The sequence below is a fragment of the Amyelois transitella genome, chromosome 6 (assembly GCF_032362555.1).
Source record: "Amyelois transitella isolate CPQ chromosome 6, ilAmyTran1.1, whole genome shotgun sequence".
NCBI classification, from domain to species: domain Eukaryota; kingdom Metazoa; phylum Arthropoda; class Insecta; order Lepidoptera; family Pyralidae; genus Amyelois; species Amyelois transitella.
The window spans coordinates 4,991,227-5,007,992 of record NC_083509.1 but is presented as its reverse complement, the minus strand read 5'-3'; the positions used below and the strand labels follow the sequence as shown (position 1 = coordinate 5,007,992).

At 33.0% G+C, this 16,766-nt stretch overlaps 4 protein-coding genes across 7 annotated transcripts; 3 read left to right on the top strand and 1 right to left on the bottom strand.

Moving 5' to 3' along the window:
* Positions 1 to 2,181: 2,181 nt before the first annotated feature.
* LOC106131331 (mitochondrial ornithine transporter 1) lies at positions 2,182 to 6,832 on the top strand. Of its 2 annotated transcripts, none has more exons than XM_013330408.2 (7): positions 2,182 to 2,536; positions 3,275 to 3,416; positions 4,132 to 4,376; positions 4,681 to 4,827; positions 5,082 to 5,214; positions 5,493 to 5,690; positions 6,348 to 6,832. In XM_013330408.2, exons 2-7 carry the CDS (start codon positions 3,347 to 3,349, stop codon positions 6,467 to 6,469), a joined length of 915 nt encoding a protein of 304 aa, XP_013185862.1. In that variant the 5' UTR covers positions 2,182 to 2,536; positions 3,275 to 3,346; the 3' UTR covers positions 6,470 to 6,832. The 2 variants fall into 2 exon arrangements, with proteins under 2 accessions (XP_013185862.1, XP_013185860.1); XM_013330406.2 differs by having other exon boundaries at positions 2,182 to 2,694.
* Positions 6,833 to 7,385: 553 nt separating this feature from the next.
* Positions 7,386 to 8,804, top strand: LOC106131332 (uncharacterized). The gene is made up of 2 exons (XM_013330409.2): positions 7,386 to 7,913; positions 8,411 to 8,804. The coding sequence occupies exons 1-2, from the start codon at positions 7,588 to 7,590 to the stop codon at positions 8,637 to 8,639; spliced, it is 555 nt and encodes a 184-aa protein (XP_013185863.2). The 5' UTR covers positions 7,386 to 7,587; the 3' UTR covers positions 8,640 to 8,804.
* Positions 8,805 to 8,912: 108 nt separating this feature from the next.
* Positions 8,913 to 10,508, bottom strand: LOC106131333 (S-phase kinase-associated protein 1). Its single transcript, XM_013330410.2, has 2 exons — positions 10,372 to 10,508; positions 8,913 to 10,245 (listed from the first exon to the last, which is right to left on the bottom strand). Exon 2 carries the CDS (start codon positions 10,243 to 10,245, stop codon positions 9,757 to 9,759), a length of 489 nt encoding a protein of 162 aa, XP_013185864.1. The 5' UTR covers positions 10,372 to 10,508; the 3' UTR covers positions 8,913 to 9,756.
* Positions 10,509 to 11,924: 1,416 nt separating this feature from the next.
* On the top strand, positions 11,925 to 15,351 carry LOC106131391 (transmembrane reductase CYB561D2). Of its 3 annotated transcripts, none has more exons than XM_013330502.2 (3): positions 11,925 to 12,027; positions 12,434 to 12,744; positions 13,317 to 15,351. In XM_013330502.2, exons 2-3 carry the CDS (start codon positions 12,529 to 12,531, stop codon positions 13,830 to 13,832), a joined length of 732 nt encoding a protein of 243 aa, XP_013185956.1. In that variant the 5' UTR covers positions 11,925 to 12,027; positions 12,434 to 12,528; the 3' UTR covers positions 13,833 to 15,351. The 3 variants fall into 3 exon arrangements, with proteins under 3 accessions (XP_013185956.1, XP_013185953.1, XP_013185955.1); XM_013330499.2 differs by having other exon boundaries at positions 11,937 to 12,062; XM_013330501.2 differs by having other exon boundaries at positions 12,016 to 12,164.
* The last annotated feature ends 1,415 nt before the right edge of the window (positions 15,352 to 16,766 follow it).

The window sequence follows — 16,766 nt, the reverse complement described above, 5'->3', positions numbered from 1 at the left end:
GTTCTAGCATGTCCTCAGCGACTCTCATGCGATTGAGTTTTTGAAAAAAATTCAGGTCTTTTGGGACTAGCCGAGCGGCAACATGTTTCATACCCAAATTATTAGTTAAAATGGTACGGATCGACTCGGGAGATACAGAAAGTTCGGTGGCTATCTCTCTCAAAGTTGAATGAGGATTTTCAGTCACTATTTCCTTCACTTTTGCGATGTTAACTTCAGTTGCAGACGTTGATGGCCTACCAGAGCGAGGCAAATCTTCCATCACATCTCGACCGCTTTTGAACGCTTTGTACCACTCATAAGCACGAGTTTTTGATAAAGTCGATTCACCGTAAGCCTTCTGTAACATTTTCAGTGACTCCGAACACGATATTCCATTGGCAATGCAAAATTTAAGACAAACTCTTTGTTCGATGTTTTTATCCATTATGAAATTAGCAATACACACTAGATATGATATAACTAAAAATAGCACTGTATTTAATGTAAACAACAGATGCAACTCAAACTCCGCGCCAAACTGGAAAACAGTTGTGCCAATCTAACAACAACAAAAAAAACAAAAATTTGAATTTGGAACCATAAATAAATAATCCATTCCCGATACTTTTCTGACTGAATGTATATCGAGAGATTCCATATTTATTACTTATAACAAAAAAAAACATAGACACAAACATACATGAATATAGTCACTTCTATATCCCTTGCGGGGTTGACAGAGCCAACAGTCTTGAAGAGACTGATAGGCGTTCAGCTGTACTGTATGGCTTCTGAATCTTAAGTTTATTAACGTATCCCTTAGTCACCTCTTTCTTTATACAGATTTTCTTCCATTTGAATATTGAATAAATTTTAGATAAAATTGAGGTTCCAACATTATTATTATTATTAGAAAAAGTTATTGTAGCAAGTGCTACGGGTACTATGATATTTTTTGGGGCTTTGAAAGTAGGTACACGTGCCATACAATTCCTACGCCTACAGATTGTGTGCGACTGAGCAAGCGTTGGGTTTTTCAGACTGATGTAACTAATAGTGACCAGTCCAGTTAGATTCTCAGGCAGTCTTAATCACAAACTAAATAGAGATATCGCATGCTAAAAAACTTGTAAAAAATTGATAACATATAGTGTGGCGAGCTATCAAGTTTTGTCAAAAGTGTCACATTGACATTTGCCTAGGTACAATCTTCTCGTAACTATTAGCGGCTATTTTATTACTTATCTGTGTTTTATCTGGGGGCACTGCCGTGCCCCTGCCAAGTCGGGCAAAAAAAGCGGCAAGGCCGTACCATCCTTTCCTCGAAGAAATTCAGGCTATTTTCGACCCCCCTTTAATTTTGTTGTGGATAAAACAAGAAGCCAGTAACTAATCAGGCATTATATAAACAAGGTATATTTAAAATTTCAGACAATTTGAACTAGAAGTTTAAGAATGACAACTTGTTAAAAGTTTTTGAATTTTGTCACTCACTGACTCACCCATCATCAAAAGTCTAAAGCACTTCTAGCCGACATAGAAGCTTAAAATTGAGAATACAAATAGAGTTTAGTGTCTTTATCATGGGAAAACCTAAATATTTTGTAATTTCGGTCCAGTTTTCTAAATACACCAACTGCATGAATAACTTTGTAATCCCATATAAATGTACAGGATTACAAGGTTATATTTGCAGTTAATGAATCATTATTACTGTAAAATAGAAAATAATAGGTGATGATAGGTACCTACTATATGAGGCATAACGATAGGTGGTAAAGGGTAGGCAAGGGTGTGTTTAGCCCATGAAACTGAACAACATTATTACTTGTAAAATGGTCGACGGAATGAGAAACACATGATTGGACTTGTCTTGAAGTACGAAAATCTACATATCTACATACATACATATAATCACGTCTATATAGGCGACGTTCAGCTATTTGGCTTTAATATAGAATTGAGATTCAAATAGTGACAGGTTTCTAGCCCATCGCCTAAAAGAAGAATCCCAAGTTTATAAGCCCATCCCTAAGTCGCCTTTTACGACATCCATGGGAAAGAAAGAGATAGAGTGGTCCTATTCTTTTTTCTATTGGTGCCGGGAACCGCACGGCACGAAAATCGTACCAAATAGTAGGACTCTACAAAAAGAAGTGAGATGCCATCAAAAACATTCTGAACTGTAAAAAGTCCCAAGTCTCACAGCTGTCTTTCTACCGTAAAAAGTTGTGAGATCCATGTAATACCAAGTCGGTTAATAATATTTAGTCTCAACTTAAAGGACCTTCTGCCATAAGTTTTACATAAGTTATTATCATGCCAATATTAAACATATTTAACGTTTTAAACAAATAGATCGACTTGGACATCGGACTTGGACTTTACTTTTTTTATAGAATGTTTTTGATGGCATACGTTTTACATCACACCGTCCTTGTTTCGTTATCATCCTCAGATAACATAATCATTAGCAATTACTTCAGTTCAATCAGTTTGCCTTTCTTGTTAGTTCATGGAACTGAATAACATTATCAAAAAGAACAACAACGAGGTACGTGAACATTATTGGAAATCGTTGTGTTGTGATAGGTGGTGCTTCGGTGTGATTTCATTTTAATAACATTTTTAAAATACAACTTTGGCGTTAAAAAGTATTTCTGTAACGAACAACATAATACTGTAAATTTAACAGAAAAAAGGGATAATACGGTATGTTTTACCTACATACTTAGTTTTAATTTACTACCAAAACAGTTATAACCTGTCAGTTTTGTATTATTACTTTATTTATTTATTTCATCCCTTGAGTACCTATGTCTTTATCCCTTACGGGTTTGACAGAGTCAATGGTCTAACAAATCGCGTCTCAAGGGCCATATTTAACTGGATGGCACTAGATAAGTAAGACATTGGCCAACTAGTTTTGATTTGTATCAAATTTTTAATCAAACTAGAAAGCCAAATGAAGACTTAAAACATATGTGCCATTATAAACAAAAAGCTTAAACAAATAAAATTAATAAAAAAAAACTGGATGGAACTCATAATGATGTAATTAAAATTTATTATGAGGTTCTATTTTACACACATTAACAATTGGTAGCAACCTTTCATTATCTAAATCTCCTTAAAGGTACCTTTAGGATATTTTTTGACCTGCTTATAATGTTAATCTAATAAAATAATATTATAAAGCTATAAGCTTACATACAAAAATAATAATTACATCATACAAAACATGTTCTACAGTCCTTACATTATTTAATATAAAAATAATATTTTTTTCTAGCTTGATTCCTTTTCAAAGGATTTTCTGCACTGAAGAGGCTTATGTTTAATAAATAAATAAATAAATCACATCATGGTCCATTCATCAGAGGCATCTGGAAATCTGAAAAATGGTGTGATAGATTTCACTGCTGGTTCTTTAGGTATGTTCTAATTAAATTTTGTTTCATATGTTGCCTTTGTTTTACTATTAATATATGTGTCTCATATAAATATAGAATTCGAATCTCAATTAGTCGAATCAAGTTACTTATCAGAGATAATTATAAATTAGTAGTAATAACAAAGGTTACTAATGTATGGCGAACCCGGGGCCCCGAACATGCAGAGTTGAGCAATGGTTTAAAAATAAAATTGTGCGTAAAAATATATTAAATTGCCATGTCCTGTGTTGATTTAACCATTCACCCTAATGAAATGGTACTGTCTCCTCATGTAATTGTATTGATGGAGTGAGTTTAATTAATCATTTCCCAGCAAGGCCAAAACTATTTTAAACATACTTCATTATTTTAGAATAATTTGTTTTCTTGTATTAGATGAAATTCACCTAATATTCTGAATTGATTTTAAAACTTTCTTCTGCATGTTAAGGCTACTTAAATTTTTATATGCCTAGTGTGTTCATTTTATTTTCCCCTATATGCCCTCAGAAGGGTTCAGAGAGTGGAGTAAAAACCTGGTGCAAATTAGACGAAAATACATATTTTTGTTAACATAACTGCTTTGTCTTTCTAAGTGTATGATATAGCTTAACTTATCTCATGATATTGTATTGGCATTTTGACCTATGATGAGTGTGTATCATAAACTATTGCATTAGCAATATTAATAATTGTTTTTATATTTTTTATGAAGGTGGGATTGCAGTTGTTTATGTTGGACAACCATTAGACACTGTGAAAGTAAAGATGCAAACATTCCCTCATCTTTACAAAGGCATGTTGGACTGCCTTAAACAAACCCTGCGAAATGACGGTATTGTCCGTGGTTTGTATGCAGGCACAACCCCTGCAATAATGGCTAATGTTGCCGAGAACTCAGTGCTGTTTGCTGCTTATGGATACTGTCAAAAAATTGTTTGTCGTGTAACAGAGACAGAGGTATGATATTTTCTTTAGATACTGACATGGATCCCTGTACTTACTTGTTTTTTTTATTTACATGGAGTTTACTTTTATTCAATTTAACTCTTTCAAAGTTGTTTGCAAATAATTAATTAAATATATTTGTATTTAATCCAGCAAAATCTGTCCTAGGCCATATTAAGGAAGATTTTTTTAATCTGGTTAATGAAGAACTTTAACCAGAATAGATTATGGTAACTGGTTACCTTACAGTTACCTGAATGTGAAGGTTTCCCAACAAGGCTTTTTTTCTCTCATAAGATAATTCATTATTTTTCAGAGTGTAGATCAACTATCAACACTGGGTAATGCATCAGCTGGTTTTTTGGCAGCATTCTTTTCTTCCTTCACTCTCTGCCCCACAGAATTAATAAAGTGTCAACTGCAAGCCATGCGAGAAGTTAATGTCCAAGGGCCACAAACTGCTGTATGGTGATTTTTGGGTACATATTATGCAAATAAATGGTTCTAATTAGATATCAAATGTACATACCAAATTAATATTTTGGATTACTTATCAATGCTATTTTGTTTTTTTTTTATTTATGAATGATATCTCATTAGGATCATCATCTAGCTAGAAGCTTACAAGTTTGCTGCGCTTATCATATTATGTCGATAGTCAACTTATTTGTGTTTGATAATAATAGATAAGATTCACACCCCTCTTGTTATCGCCAGGTCAAAGTGACGCCTTTCCAACTGACGCAACAAATATTTAGACAGTACGGCATACAAGGGTTATTTCGCGGCCTGGTTCCCACAATTATGAGAGAAATGCCAGGATATTTTTTTTTCTTTGGAGGATATGAAGGTAGGCTTATAAACCTGGTATCTTTCTTTTAAGCGATGGGTTAGCAACCTGTCACTATTTGAATCTCAACCTATCATTACGCCAAACAGCTGAACATGGCCTATTGGTATTTTTGAGACCGTTTGTATGAATGTATGTAAATTATGTAAATTAAAGTATATTTAGTGTGATTAAAACATATCTAGTTGTGACCAGTGTCACCTGTGTTTAACTTACAAATACGACAAACAAACAAAAACAATTAAGATGCTTAGTTATTAAGACTTTTATTTTTTCAGGTACCCGAGAATTACTTACAAAACCAGGCCAGTCTAAAGACGACATCGGCTTCATACGTACAATGATAGCAGGAGCGGTCGGGGGGCTTGTTCTTTGGACTGTCATATTCCCGACAGACGTCATCAAATCTCGCGTTCAAATATCCAACAGGAAACAAAAGTTCCTTAATGTTGGCTACGAAATTATTAAGAAAGAAGGTAAAGTTTTTATTTAGTTAATACAAGCTTTTTGTCATATTTTATATTGATTCACATTTTCAATTTTCATCACATTTAAATATATACTTCAGTACATCTTCATCAATAAATCATATGGATGGATGTATGCTGTTTGTGAATTTCCAAATAGGCAATGATGATTTAATGAATGATGTATTATGGATTTATTATAAGTTTTTTACTTTGGGTGATATAAAGATTATGTTCACTTCAAAGATTTACTTCACCTATTTCTACTTCGCCGGCTCCGCGCCTAGCATCCATCGTATCTCGAATAGGATTATATCATTTGAAAATTACATTATAACCTGTTAAATAACTTAATACCTACTTAACACGTTTTATAACATTTTGTATCCTCATTACTGAAACATGTTTTATAACATTTAACATTTTATATTTTGTAATTTGTACGCACCTTAACTCATCAGAGAAACCGCATTAAATAAAATAATGATGTAGTTTGCGTGATGTTATGCGAGAATAAACATACACAAATACAAATACAAAAAAATTACATTTTTGGCATCTGTTGGTCTTATCGGCCCCGTATGCTGGTGACACTTATTCATTCAATTTGTGTTAATTGTTTATGACACGCATCGATATTTGAATTTTAATAATATTACATTGCAGGTGTCCTGGCGTTGTATAACGGACTCAAACCAACATTAGTGAGGACCATTCCGGCTACTGCGGCGCTATTCGTCGTGTATGAATATTCTAAGAAATGGATGCATCAATCTTTCGGCGACTGATTTAAAATATTAGGGACTCGATACACAAGAAAGAGACCATGAATAAAGACTGCAGGGAAATGTTGTAGAAATAAGAGGGTCAATTTTCTCTGTAGGCGATTATTGTAGTGTGATAACTAAAACTAAAATTTTAGATTTGACATCGGATACAATTACATTTTATACGTATGTACTTCTTAAGGTCCTTTTGGTAACTAGACGAATATTTTTTTACGCAAAGCTTTTCAGTAGAAAGAGGCTTTTCCATTTCTTCTGTATTAAAGTCCCTAAAACAATTTCTGTAAAGTTGTGATAGTAAATTCCAGACCAAAATTAACTTTAAGTAACTGTAGTTATTAGATATTGACTAATATATATCGTTACTGTTACAAACTGTTATTTTTTTATACTCTGTTAATCCTGCGGGGCTAGCACGGCGTGTGCGTTGACCTGTACAATCGTTCGATATACCATCGCTGCCCATTTTCGTCATAATAAAAAGGGAAACAGTGATTGTTTGTTACACGATAAACACGGCGGTGCGCCTGCCATGCTAGCCCGACCATAGAAATCGTAGTAATAGTCCTACATTAATTTGAATTTGAATTTTTTGAACTGAAGACGCTACAGACTAGGCAAAGTGGAAGCAAAAGTGTCGAAAAGCAGACCCCAGGCTGCGAAGCATTGTTAGAGACACAACTCTGAGATAGAATGGTACCTACCGTATTTCTGTACAGATTTGCCAATGACTTCATTTTATACACAGAATGACCTTGGCTTTTGGTCGCGGGCTAATCGGTGGTAGCTGGGAACGCTGCGGGAAGGAACACTTGAAAGCCCAAGTCAGTTATTGGTCATTAACTCAAATCAAAGAAGTAGATACCTAATTCTTAGAGTATTTACATCAAAGTATACCTAGATTTGACCTTAAACTTAAGTAGATCACAGTTATAAGACCTAGATCCATTATCAATTTAATGTAATTATTTTTTAATTTCCAGCGACAAATGTCAATATAGCTCAGTGTGACAGGTACCTATCTAGTCACGATAAGGAAATCAAAAATTGAAGATAGAAAAGTATTCAGACACTAGGTATTTTGGATTACTTATTTTAAATGCAACAGCATCCCGTAACTGATGTCTGAAGAATATCGCATACTAAATATTCATCGATACAACAGGAAGACTTATAAAAATAAAGCACGAATCTCTCAAGATCATGATGTTCATAGCCCGAGAGAAACCGCAAATATCGAAGTTACAGAGTTATCTCCTCGCAGCGAGGTTCGTAGCGACGGTTTCGCGTTCGATTCGCCTGGTTGTAGCTGTGACATCGACCAAGAAGCTGACTTGGCTAATATATTGCACAAGAAGTGTCCGGTCATAAATTTGGCACAACAGCAACTACATCGCCTTTTGGACGAAACAGATAAACTTTTATGCGAAAACCCGAGATGCTGCAGGTAATTTTTTTTAAAGTTTGAACACTAAAGGACAGGTCAGATGTAATCGTATAAAAATCTTACTTACTGATACGAGAATAAAGACAAAACCATAAGGAACATTAGTTTTATTCAGCTTAAAACAGCACGTATTTAAATACAATATTATTGACGTTATAAATATGGAAGCTAAGATCAGTAACTAAAGAAGCTCTATGAGTAGAGCAATGAGTTTCACATCATTTACCCAATCCAAAATTGTGGTAAGAGACAGACACCGGGTTCCAGATGTGATGTATAATGTAATTTTTCTTTTTGGGACTAAGTACGATACAAAATGGTAGCAGTACAGATTATGAGGTTTAAGACCATCCTCTTCGATCAAATTGTATACTATAAATTCCTTGTAAAAATAAATTTGATAACAAAACCACCATTTAATCTAAGAACATAAGTTTGTTAGCTGCCACCTATGGTATTTTGCGCTCGCCTGTATTGTACCTCGGTTTTTGTTTCAGGTCACTTTATGATTGTTTTTGCTACTGCAGGGAGCTACTTATGAAGCATAACAAATACTTATTAATTTTTTACCTTGCAATGACTTTCATGACGGGGCTTGTTTTGGGCGCGGCCACCTGTGGATCCTATCTCGGCAAATTTAACAGCCCTTTACTAACATGTATTGATAATTTTTTTATTCCTGACCATCATTTTACAGTTCACAATGATTATTATGGCATTGTGTAACTAATATAAACATTTTCTTTTTAAGTTTTAACTATTTTAATATAACTGTATTGCTTAAATTAATTCAATAAGATTTTCATTTCAAGAAGACACAATTTGTGAAACAAAAATGTAGTCTTAAGTACCTACCTACCTACTACATAATTATAAATTAACATTATTGAAGTCTGTACTAAAAGTCCTGACCTACACAACTCCTGAGTAAGTCTCAAAGTATCTACCTAAGTAAAACCTTCGTTTTGAGAGGCAGTAGGTATATAAAAGGAAAATAACCAAGTTTAGACCGGTTTATTGTGTTTTATAAACAAAAATTATACATAAATGGTTTAATTTTACAGAATTGAAATCTACTCAAACATTTATCAAATTAAATTGTTAAATGCCTTATATATGCTTCACTACCATTTACATAGTGACAAAATATAAGATAAAAATCTTTTTTTCACATTGATTCTTTTAATTTCTTAAAATTTTAACAAATTTTATATGCAAATCTGGAATTATGAGTAGATAATTTCTCAACATCAGTATGCAATGTATAAGTTGACCTAACACCCAAAAGTGAAAAATACTATATTGGTAATAAGTTAAATACCTATTTAGAAAATCAAATCTACAATATCAACTTATCACCAATGCAGATAGTGTTGAAAGTTTTTCACATGCATTAAGAAGTAAAAAATAATTGGTGTAGGTACTAACACAAACAGTACAAGTTACTGGGCTCCTCTCAGAGGTGAAAACACCAGGAATACATCACATCAAGTGTACAGTCAACCACATATCAAGTTACCCAGAATGTGACTATGATGCCGTAATAGAGGCGAATTTGCAGTGAATTTTGGTATGTTGATATGCTGTTGATATACAAATAAGAGAATGATTAAAACATGTGTGTAATTAATTTATAGCAGGTAAGAAAGTAAATAAAGGTTACAAATACCTTGAAGGATTAGTTAATCTAAAATACTACAGCAGGGAAAATAAATAACATCAATGTGTTTGATTGTACATTATAACCAATATTGCTTAATGATCAAATTAGTAATCCAGTGGTTCTAATCACGACAAGTCTCATTCCAAAATTAGCAGCTATATGATTGAATAAATTATGCAGTTACTTCTCTTCACACCACTCATTCTCCTTGCGGACTTGGTCTTCTTCAGCAGCTGTGAAATCATTTTTAATATTAAATGTCTTACGAATCTCTTCTGGAGTCTTGCCTTTGATCATATTAGCTACTGTTTTACAAGTAACATCCAACAATCCCTTGATGTCTAAGTAATTTGCGGCTAGAATAAGTTCGAATAAAGTGCCCTGGTCAACTTTTAAAAAATCTGCATCCCATGAAGATATGTCATCCGTCCTTTTTTCTTTGTTTTCGTCGTCTTCAGGTAATGGTGGATCATCTTTGTGGTAAGTGGCCCATTGGATGACTTTCTTAAGTATCGCGGAGTTCACGTTTGGCAAAGGAACTACTTCTTCTTCTTCGTCTTCCATCCCAAGATCTTCCAACATAGTTTTGATTGTAACTGAACATTTTGCAATCTCTACATCTACCGTAAAGACTTCGTTATCCGAAGACTGTAACTTAATACTGGGCATCTGAAACAATACACAACAAAAATACATTGGGACGCCATCTTATTATAAAAATAGTTACTCAAGGCATAATCTAAAATTTTCAGGAATAAATATATATACATAATTGGTACATATAATCAACATTACCTTGCTTTATTTGATAAACAATTCAGACACTAGAAATCTCGATAAATTCTATACAATCGTTGAAACTAAAATGAATCCCAATGTCGCACAAACAACAAACTGTGGCGAGCGATTGCTCATTGGAGTGGAGACCGGGACGGGACTAGGAATGTGAAAAAAAAATCGATTATGGAAAAAATCGATCAAAATCGATTTTTTTTAAATAAAAATCGATTTTTATACGTGATTTTTTTAAAATTAATAATCGATTTAAAATCGATTTTTTTAATCATGCAATAAATGCACTCCGACATTACGTTTTTGTCTTCTGGCTTGGAGCCCCGAACGCAAATTGCCAAAGAATACTATCATAGCTCCATAATATTACATTAACGCCATCTGTGCATTCTTTCTGTGCTTTTAAAACAGTTTAGATGATTCATTTAATCAATCATTCTCTAGATGGAGTAAGTCGATGAACAGTATTTTACCAACATTCGGTTAATATGTTATTCATTATTCGTTGCTGAAAGTACCTTTTGTTAAACTTAATTGTTAAAAACTTTAATTTGTGTTGATTATATAAGAACTTACTGTTTCTGTTGTTTATTTTTAATGAATAAATCTATTGATATAATGTATATGGCGTTTATTTTGACATTAATTGAAAAATTAGGAAAAAATCTATCAATATAATGAAATCGATTATTTTTTTTAAGAAAAATCGATTATTCCTTAATTGATTTTTCATACTTAAAAAATAAATCGATTAGATAAAAATCGATTTTTTATCAGCAATGTCACATCCCTAGACGGGACGGGTGTGAATGAGTGAATTGAATGGGAAGAGAGCAGTGGTGCCAACTCTACGAAGAGGACTTGCTCCGAATTGCCTAAATTACTATAAAGCGCTCAAGATGTCCTTTGACATCTTTTTAACCGACTTCAAAAAAAGGATAAGATTCTCAATTCAGTCATTTGTTTTGTGTGTTTCGCCATATCTCCGGTATTTATTCGTTTAGAAAAAATATTTTTACATCCAAAAAAGTGGTGTCCGGGTGGTCTCATAGAAATTTGGATTAGGTCTGGTCATAAATGTGGAAAATACATACATACATACATAATGGTCACGTCTATATCCCTTGCGGGATAGACAGAGCCAACAGTCTTGAAAAGACTGACTGGCCACGTTCAGCTATTTGGCTTAATGATAGAACTGAGATTCTAGCTAGCAACCTGTCACTATTTGAGTGACAGGTTGCTAGCCCATCGCCTAAAAGAGGAATCCTAAGTTTATAAACCTATCCCTTAGTCGCCTTTTACGACATCCATGGGAAAGAGATGGAGTGGTCCTATTTTTTTTTTGTAATGGTGCCGGGAACCACACGGCACCAGGTAACTTATCATAAATCAAAAGAAAAACTCTAAAGTTAATATGTAAAGTGCTTGTGTACGCGAACCGTGCACTGCGAATGACGGAAAACCCCATTTAAAAAAATAAATACTTAAATCTCTCAAAATCTAGCGCTTTTTTACAATGTCGTATTAATCTATTAATGTCAAAGTCACTCTGTTAACTCTTGACACTGACAGCTAGCTTTCTATTTCTATTCTATTCTATCTCTATTTAGTAGGTATTTTGTTTGTGTTTTATCTATTCTATAATAAATAGACAGGGTAGGTAGCACAAACTAAATAGAGATACTTTGTAGGTAGGTACTCAAAGAAATTGTAAATATTACGTATGTAGTGTTTGTTCGTTTTTATTTTAGTTATTTTGTTTCACTTTGAACAAAAACCCAATTTTTATGTGGGTAAGTTCTCACTTTCCTGTAAACAACTCGCCGGATATTTATTTTCTAGCACATCAAAACGTCTAGAAATTAAGACTTCCTTGATCATGCGCGCGCTTTCATTCCGCATGCGCAAAACTTTCAATAGATAGATAGGATTCTATATTTTATTGTATAATTGACTGTTTCCTTAGAGTATCGACTCAATTAAAACTGGTTCCAACTTTTTGGTAATTCTATCCATCAATCGTCATTTACATTATTCAATACCCATGTATTTGTTTTTATAGGTACCTAATGCTATAGTAATTTGAGTTACATGTGACGTGTAGCAGCCCCCTCGCGATAGCAGTGAACGACATTCGCAACTATACTTGTGGAGTCCATGGATCAAGACACTACAACAGATAACGTGATGTCCCAGGCAGATAGAAATTCTGAGTCTTCACGACTTGTATCTCCCAATGCTACTACAAGGCCTAGCTATTTAAATATCTTGAGTAATTTGCTGTCTTTAATTTTCGTGGGTATAATAACCTATTGTTCCTTTTTAAATGGAATCACTTTATTCTCTTTCCACCCCCCACTTATGGCAATTGGAGTAAGTAGTTGTTTATAAATTTCAATTACATACTGTTTTACATATTATTATGTTTCCTGACTACGTCTACCTTGTGTAGTTATAAAAAAATGTTAATATTTTTTTTTTCAGATGTGTCACTAACAGCTGTTTTCAAATTTTTTGAAACTTTAAGCACAACAGTTATATTTATTTCATGTAGCCCTTAGATACCATTGTCCCTTATGCAATTACATTCAATATTTTGTAACAAGATACATACATTCAACTTTTCCATTTATAATAAACTTGTGACCTGCCGTAGCTTCGCACGGTGTAGCAATTATACATATTAACCTTCTTCTTAAATCACTATCTTTAAGAAAAAACTACATTTAAATCAGTTGTGTATTTTTAAAGAACTAAGATCATACATACAGACATACGGACAGACATGCTAATCGACTTTGCTTTATACTATAGTGGTGATGATAGTGATAAGAGTACCTTTGATTATTTTTGATAAAAAATTTACCTTGTGACCTGACCTTGTGATTAAAATTTATGCCTTAATGATAAATAGGAAAGTTCTAGAGAGAGCATTTCTGTTTCAGTGGCTGATTATTATGACTTCAGCAATAAATGCCATCACCCCTGGAGATCTTGCAACAGAATGGATGCCAATAAGACTTCGAAGTGCTCGGCATTGGGTTTTGCAATTATTCGGTGCAATCTTAATTGCTGCCGGATTTTTGGTAATTATGTCGAATAAAATTATCAATAACAAACCACATTTTGGCACTCTGCATGCAAAGTTTGGGTTGTCATCATTGATTTTTATGGTGGGAACAATGCTGGGGGGCATTGGCGCCCTGTATAGTTTAAAACTCAAACATTATTTGCCGCCAATATACACAAAATTAATACATGCCTCTGTTGGGTTAGTTACATTTTCATTGGGAATTGCAACAATTTCATGTGGATTATTTTCCGATTGGTTTGCAGCAAAGGGGGAAATATTGCAATATACTGCACTGGTTATGGTCATTCTCGTTTTATTATTTACCATTCTGAGGCCTTCGTTGAAGGTATATTTTCGCTTGAGGGAAAGATTAGACAATGTCAACTAAGTAGATGACAACCAAGACAATTAATCTTTGTTTCAGCATATAAGTTTGTGAAATAAATAATAAAAGTTTATTTATATGTTAACAAAATTATTGATAAGCATAAGCAGTTGGCTGCCTGTTATAATAAAACTACACCAAAGAACAAGAGTATATTATATTTACAATACATACATATATCTATAAGTATACATTTGTAGGCATGGTGTGTTTGACACAAACTATGCATAAACATAATTGCATAATGCTTAACAAGTGAAATTGTAATTAATGTGCCAAAGTAATATTTATTTTTTATTTTATATGCAAGTTTGCATTTTATCTCTTGTTATTTTTATTGTTTTATGTAGCATGTTATTGCCTAAAGAAAAAGAAATAAGATATTCTAAATGTGTATATTTTTGAGATTGTTTAAACTTTAGAGTGTAATTAATGTGTCTATCTATTCTACATGCCTATGTAATCTACAACTTAAGTATCGGGTACAGTGGTGTTTCATTATAATACCTAAATGTCCCTTTATATGTTAATCCATGTTTAGAAAACAATTGAATTTTTTATTGGAAACAATGTTTACCTACATACATATTATTAATATCATCTCATGTTCCAGACAGGGTATTATGTTAGGTTTTTTATGTTGCATTGTAATTCATACATACATATAGTCACGTATATTATATCTAGTAGGCAGAACCATCAGTCTTAAAAACACCACATTCAGCATGGTTTTATAATGGAATTGAGTCGCCTTTTACGGTATCTATGGGAATGATGGAATGGCTCTTTTTTAAAGTGCTAGACCATATGGCACAAAATTGTACTTAATTCATAATTTTTCAAATAGCTGTTGGGTAGGGCCTGTTAGAACCAATCGAAATATAAACATACATATAAGTAAATACATATATAAACTTGGGCCGTCAAAATATATATATATCAGGAGACCCCACAAAGTGAGAAATACACTGGGAAAGAAACAAAATAACTAGCCCAAGCCAAATTTTATAATATTGCAAGTTGATGTCATTTTAATCTGTAAGTTTATGCCTTATTCAAAGAATTCATATAATAAGTTGTCACTAATATTATTTATCATTCATAAAACTAGTACTTAGCACAAAAATCTTCCAACGTTCATATCTGCATATAGCATTGATTATTTTACACGTTAGTTCGGTACCATAATCTATCAATTAGCGGAAATGTGGATGTTAAATAATACGATTCATTTCTCATTTAGACTCATACGAAAGTTCATAAATTTTCTAATCGTCACAACAAAATAATATGTAATGATCATAATATATGTAATGATCATAATAAATGAATAAGCTGAACTACCTACTTAATCAATATAGGTAGTGGGTACTTACTGTTTATATAAGTATACCTTTTAATTTAAGGCGAAGATTTTATATAGAAAAATTTAATCGTTCCATTATATGAATTGGTGCAAAGCTTAGTTTTATTTATATGTATTTAATAATGTTGATAACATACATTATATATACCCAACTCACATTATATGTTTATACCATACCTACTCCTAAAGGCCTACGTTCAGCTGGTGGAATTGAGATTCATGTAGTCTCTGTGCTCTGTGTCTCTTTGCTAACGTCTCGCCATAAAGAAGAGAGAATTTTGAAAATTAAAACTCGAATATTTTTGATGGTTATACAAAATTACCCACTTCTTATTTGACGTGTGTCAGAATGGCGGGTGTACCTCACGGATTTTTATATCTGTTTTGGATTAAAAACGTACTTGATGTGTACCTCAGTGTATCTCCTAAAAATCTGTGTACCTCCTTCTATGTAAAGATTTTAAATAAAATAGGTACACCCGCCATCCTGACGTCAGGACCGCGGGTGTACTTCTAGTTAACATATGTAGGTAAGACAACTGTATATGTAGATTTGGTACCTCTAGTGTACCTGCAGAAACTAATATTAAATAAATAAAAAATAATAAGGGTGCTGAGAAAATGAAAAAAAAAATTTTTTTCTACTAAGTAAACTAGCGACCCGCCCACGGGTGCAAAATTATAAATGTTATTATACATAAAAAAAAACCTTCCTCTTGAATCACTCTACCTGTTACAAAAAACCGCATCAAAATCCGTTGCGTAATTTTAAAGATTTAAGCATACAGACAAACAGACTAAAATAGCGACTTTGTTTTAGTTATACTATGTAGTGAAGTACGCAGATACGCATTAAACGTTATACCTACTTAAATTCTTGAACTAAAGATTTATTTAATATTCCTACTAAAATCCTGGAGAATAAACACTGGAAGGACAAGTCACATGGGTCCTTTTTCGTTAGTTGGCTAATATTGTCTTTACTCAATTTCAGTCTACGCGATAAGTGTTACCGGCATTTCATAACCTTAAAACAATTTCTGCAACTGTATTATTGTGGGAAATTGAGAAAAATCGTACCTAATTATTTTACCCTTATTTATTCGCACAATGACCAAAAAGAGGCATTCGATAACTGACTTTGAAGGTAGTGATGATTTCATTAAAACCGCCATCAGAAAAAGACGTGCGGTGAAATCAAAACTTACTAATTTCATTAATTATCTGACTGATTTAGTTTTATTAAGTGAATTTATAAAATTGCATTAACTAGAATTGCAATCACGTTTAAGTTAAGCAGAACCTTTCTTAGATCAATTTTCTCTGATTTAAGATGACCTTGAGATTCATATTTCCGATCATTTATTAGACAGAGAATTGCAGGTAGGGAATCTTTTGAAATTCTATACCTATTATGCGGCCGTGGCTAAGTGTACATGTAAAATTAATAAATATGCGCCCAAGCCAGGTCAAACTTGTTTGTAAGGGTAATAAGATTAAATTATCAACTATTAGGTCATTTTGTATAGGAGGAAAAAAAACTCGAAAATTTTTAATATAACAAATTTATT

Excerpts from the sequence above, each read along its gene's own strand:
- LOC106131331 (XM_013330408.2), top strand. The coding sequence starts at position 3,347 with ATGGTCCATTCATCAGAGGCATCTGGAAATCTGAAAAATGGTGTGATA. Across the intron at positions 4,377-4,680 it reads GTCGTGTAACAGAGACAGAG|AGTGTAGATCAACTATCAAC; the intron begins GTATGATATTTT and ends ATTATTTTTCAG. Across the intron at positions 5,215-5,492 it reads TTTCTTTGGAGGATATGAAG|GTACCCGAGAATTACTTACA; the intron begins GTAGGCTTATAA and ends TTATTTTTTCAG.
- LOC106131332 (XM_013330409.2), top strand. The coding sequence starts at position 7,588 with ATGTCTGAAGAATATCGCATACTAAATATTCATCGATACAACAGGAAG. Across the intron at positions 7,914-8,410 it reads GAAAACCCGAGATGCTGCAG|GTCACTTTATGATTGTTTTT; the intron begins GTAATTTTTTTT and ends TTTTTGTTTCAG.
- LOC106131333 (XM_013330410.2), bottom strand. The coding sequence starts at position 10,245 with ATGCCCAGTATTAAGTTACAGTCTTCGGATAACGAAGTCTTTACGGTA.
- LOC106131391 (XM_013330502.2), top strand. The coding sequence starts at position 12,529 with ATGGATCAAGACACTACAACAGATAACGTGATGTCCCAGGCAGATAGA. Across the intron at positions 12,745-13,316 it reads CCCCACTTATGGCAATTGGA|TGGCTGATTATTATGACTTC; the intron begins GTAAGTAGTTGT and ends TTTCTGTTTCAG.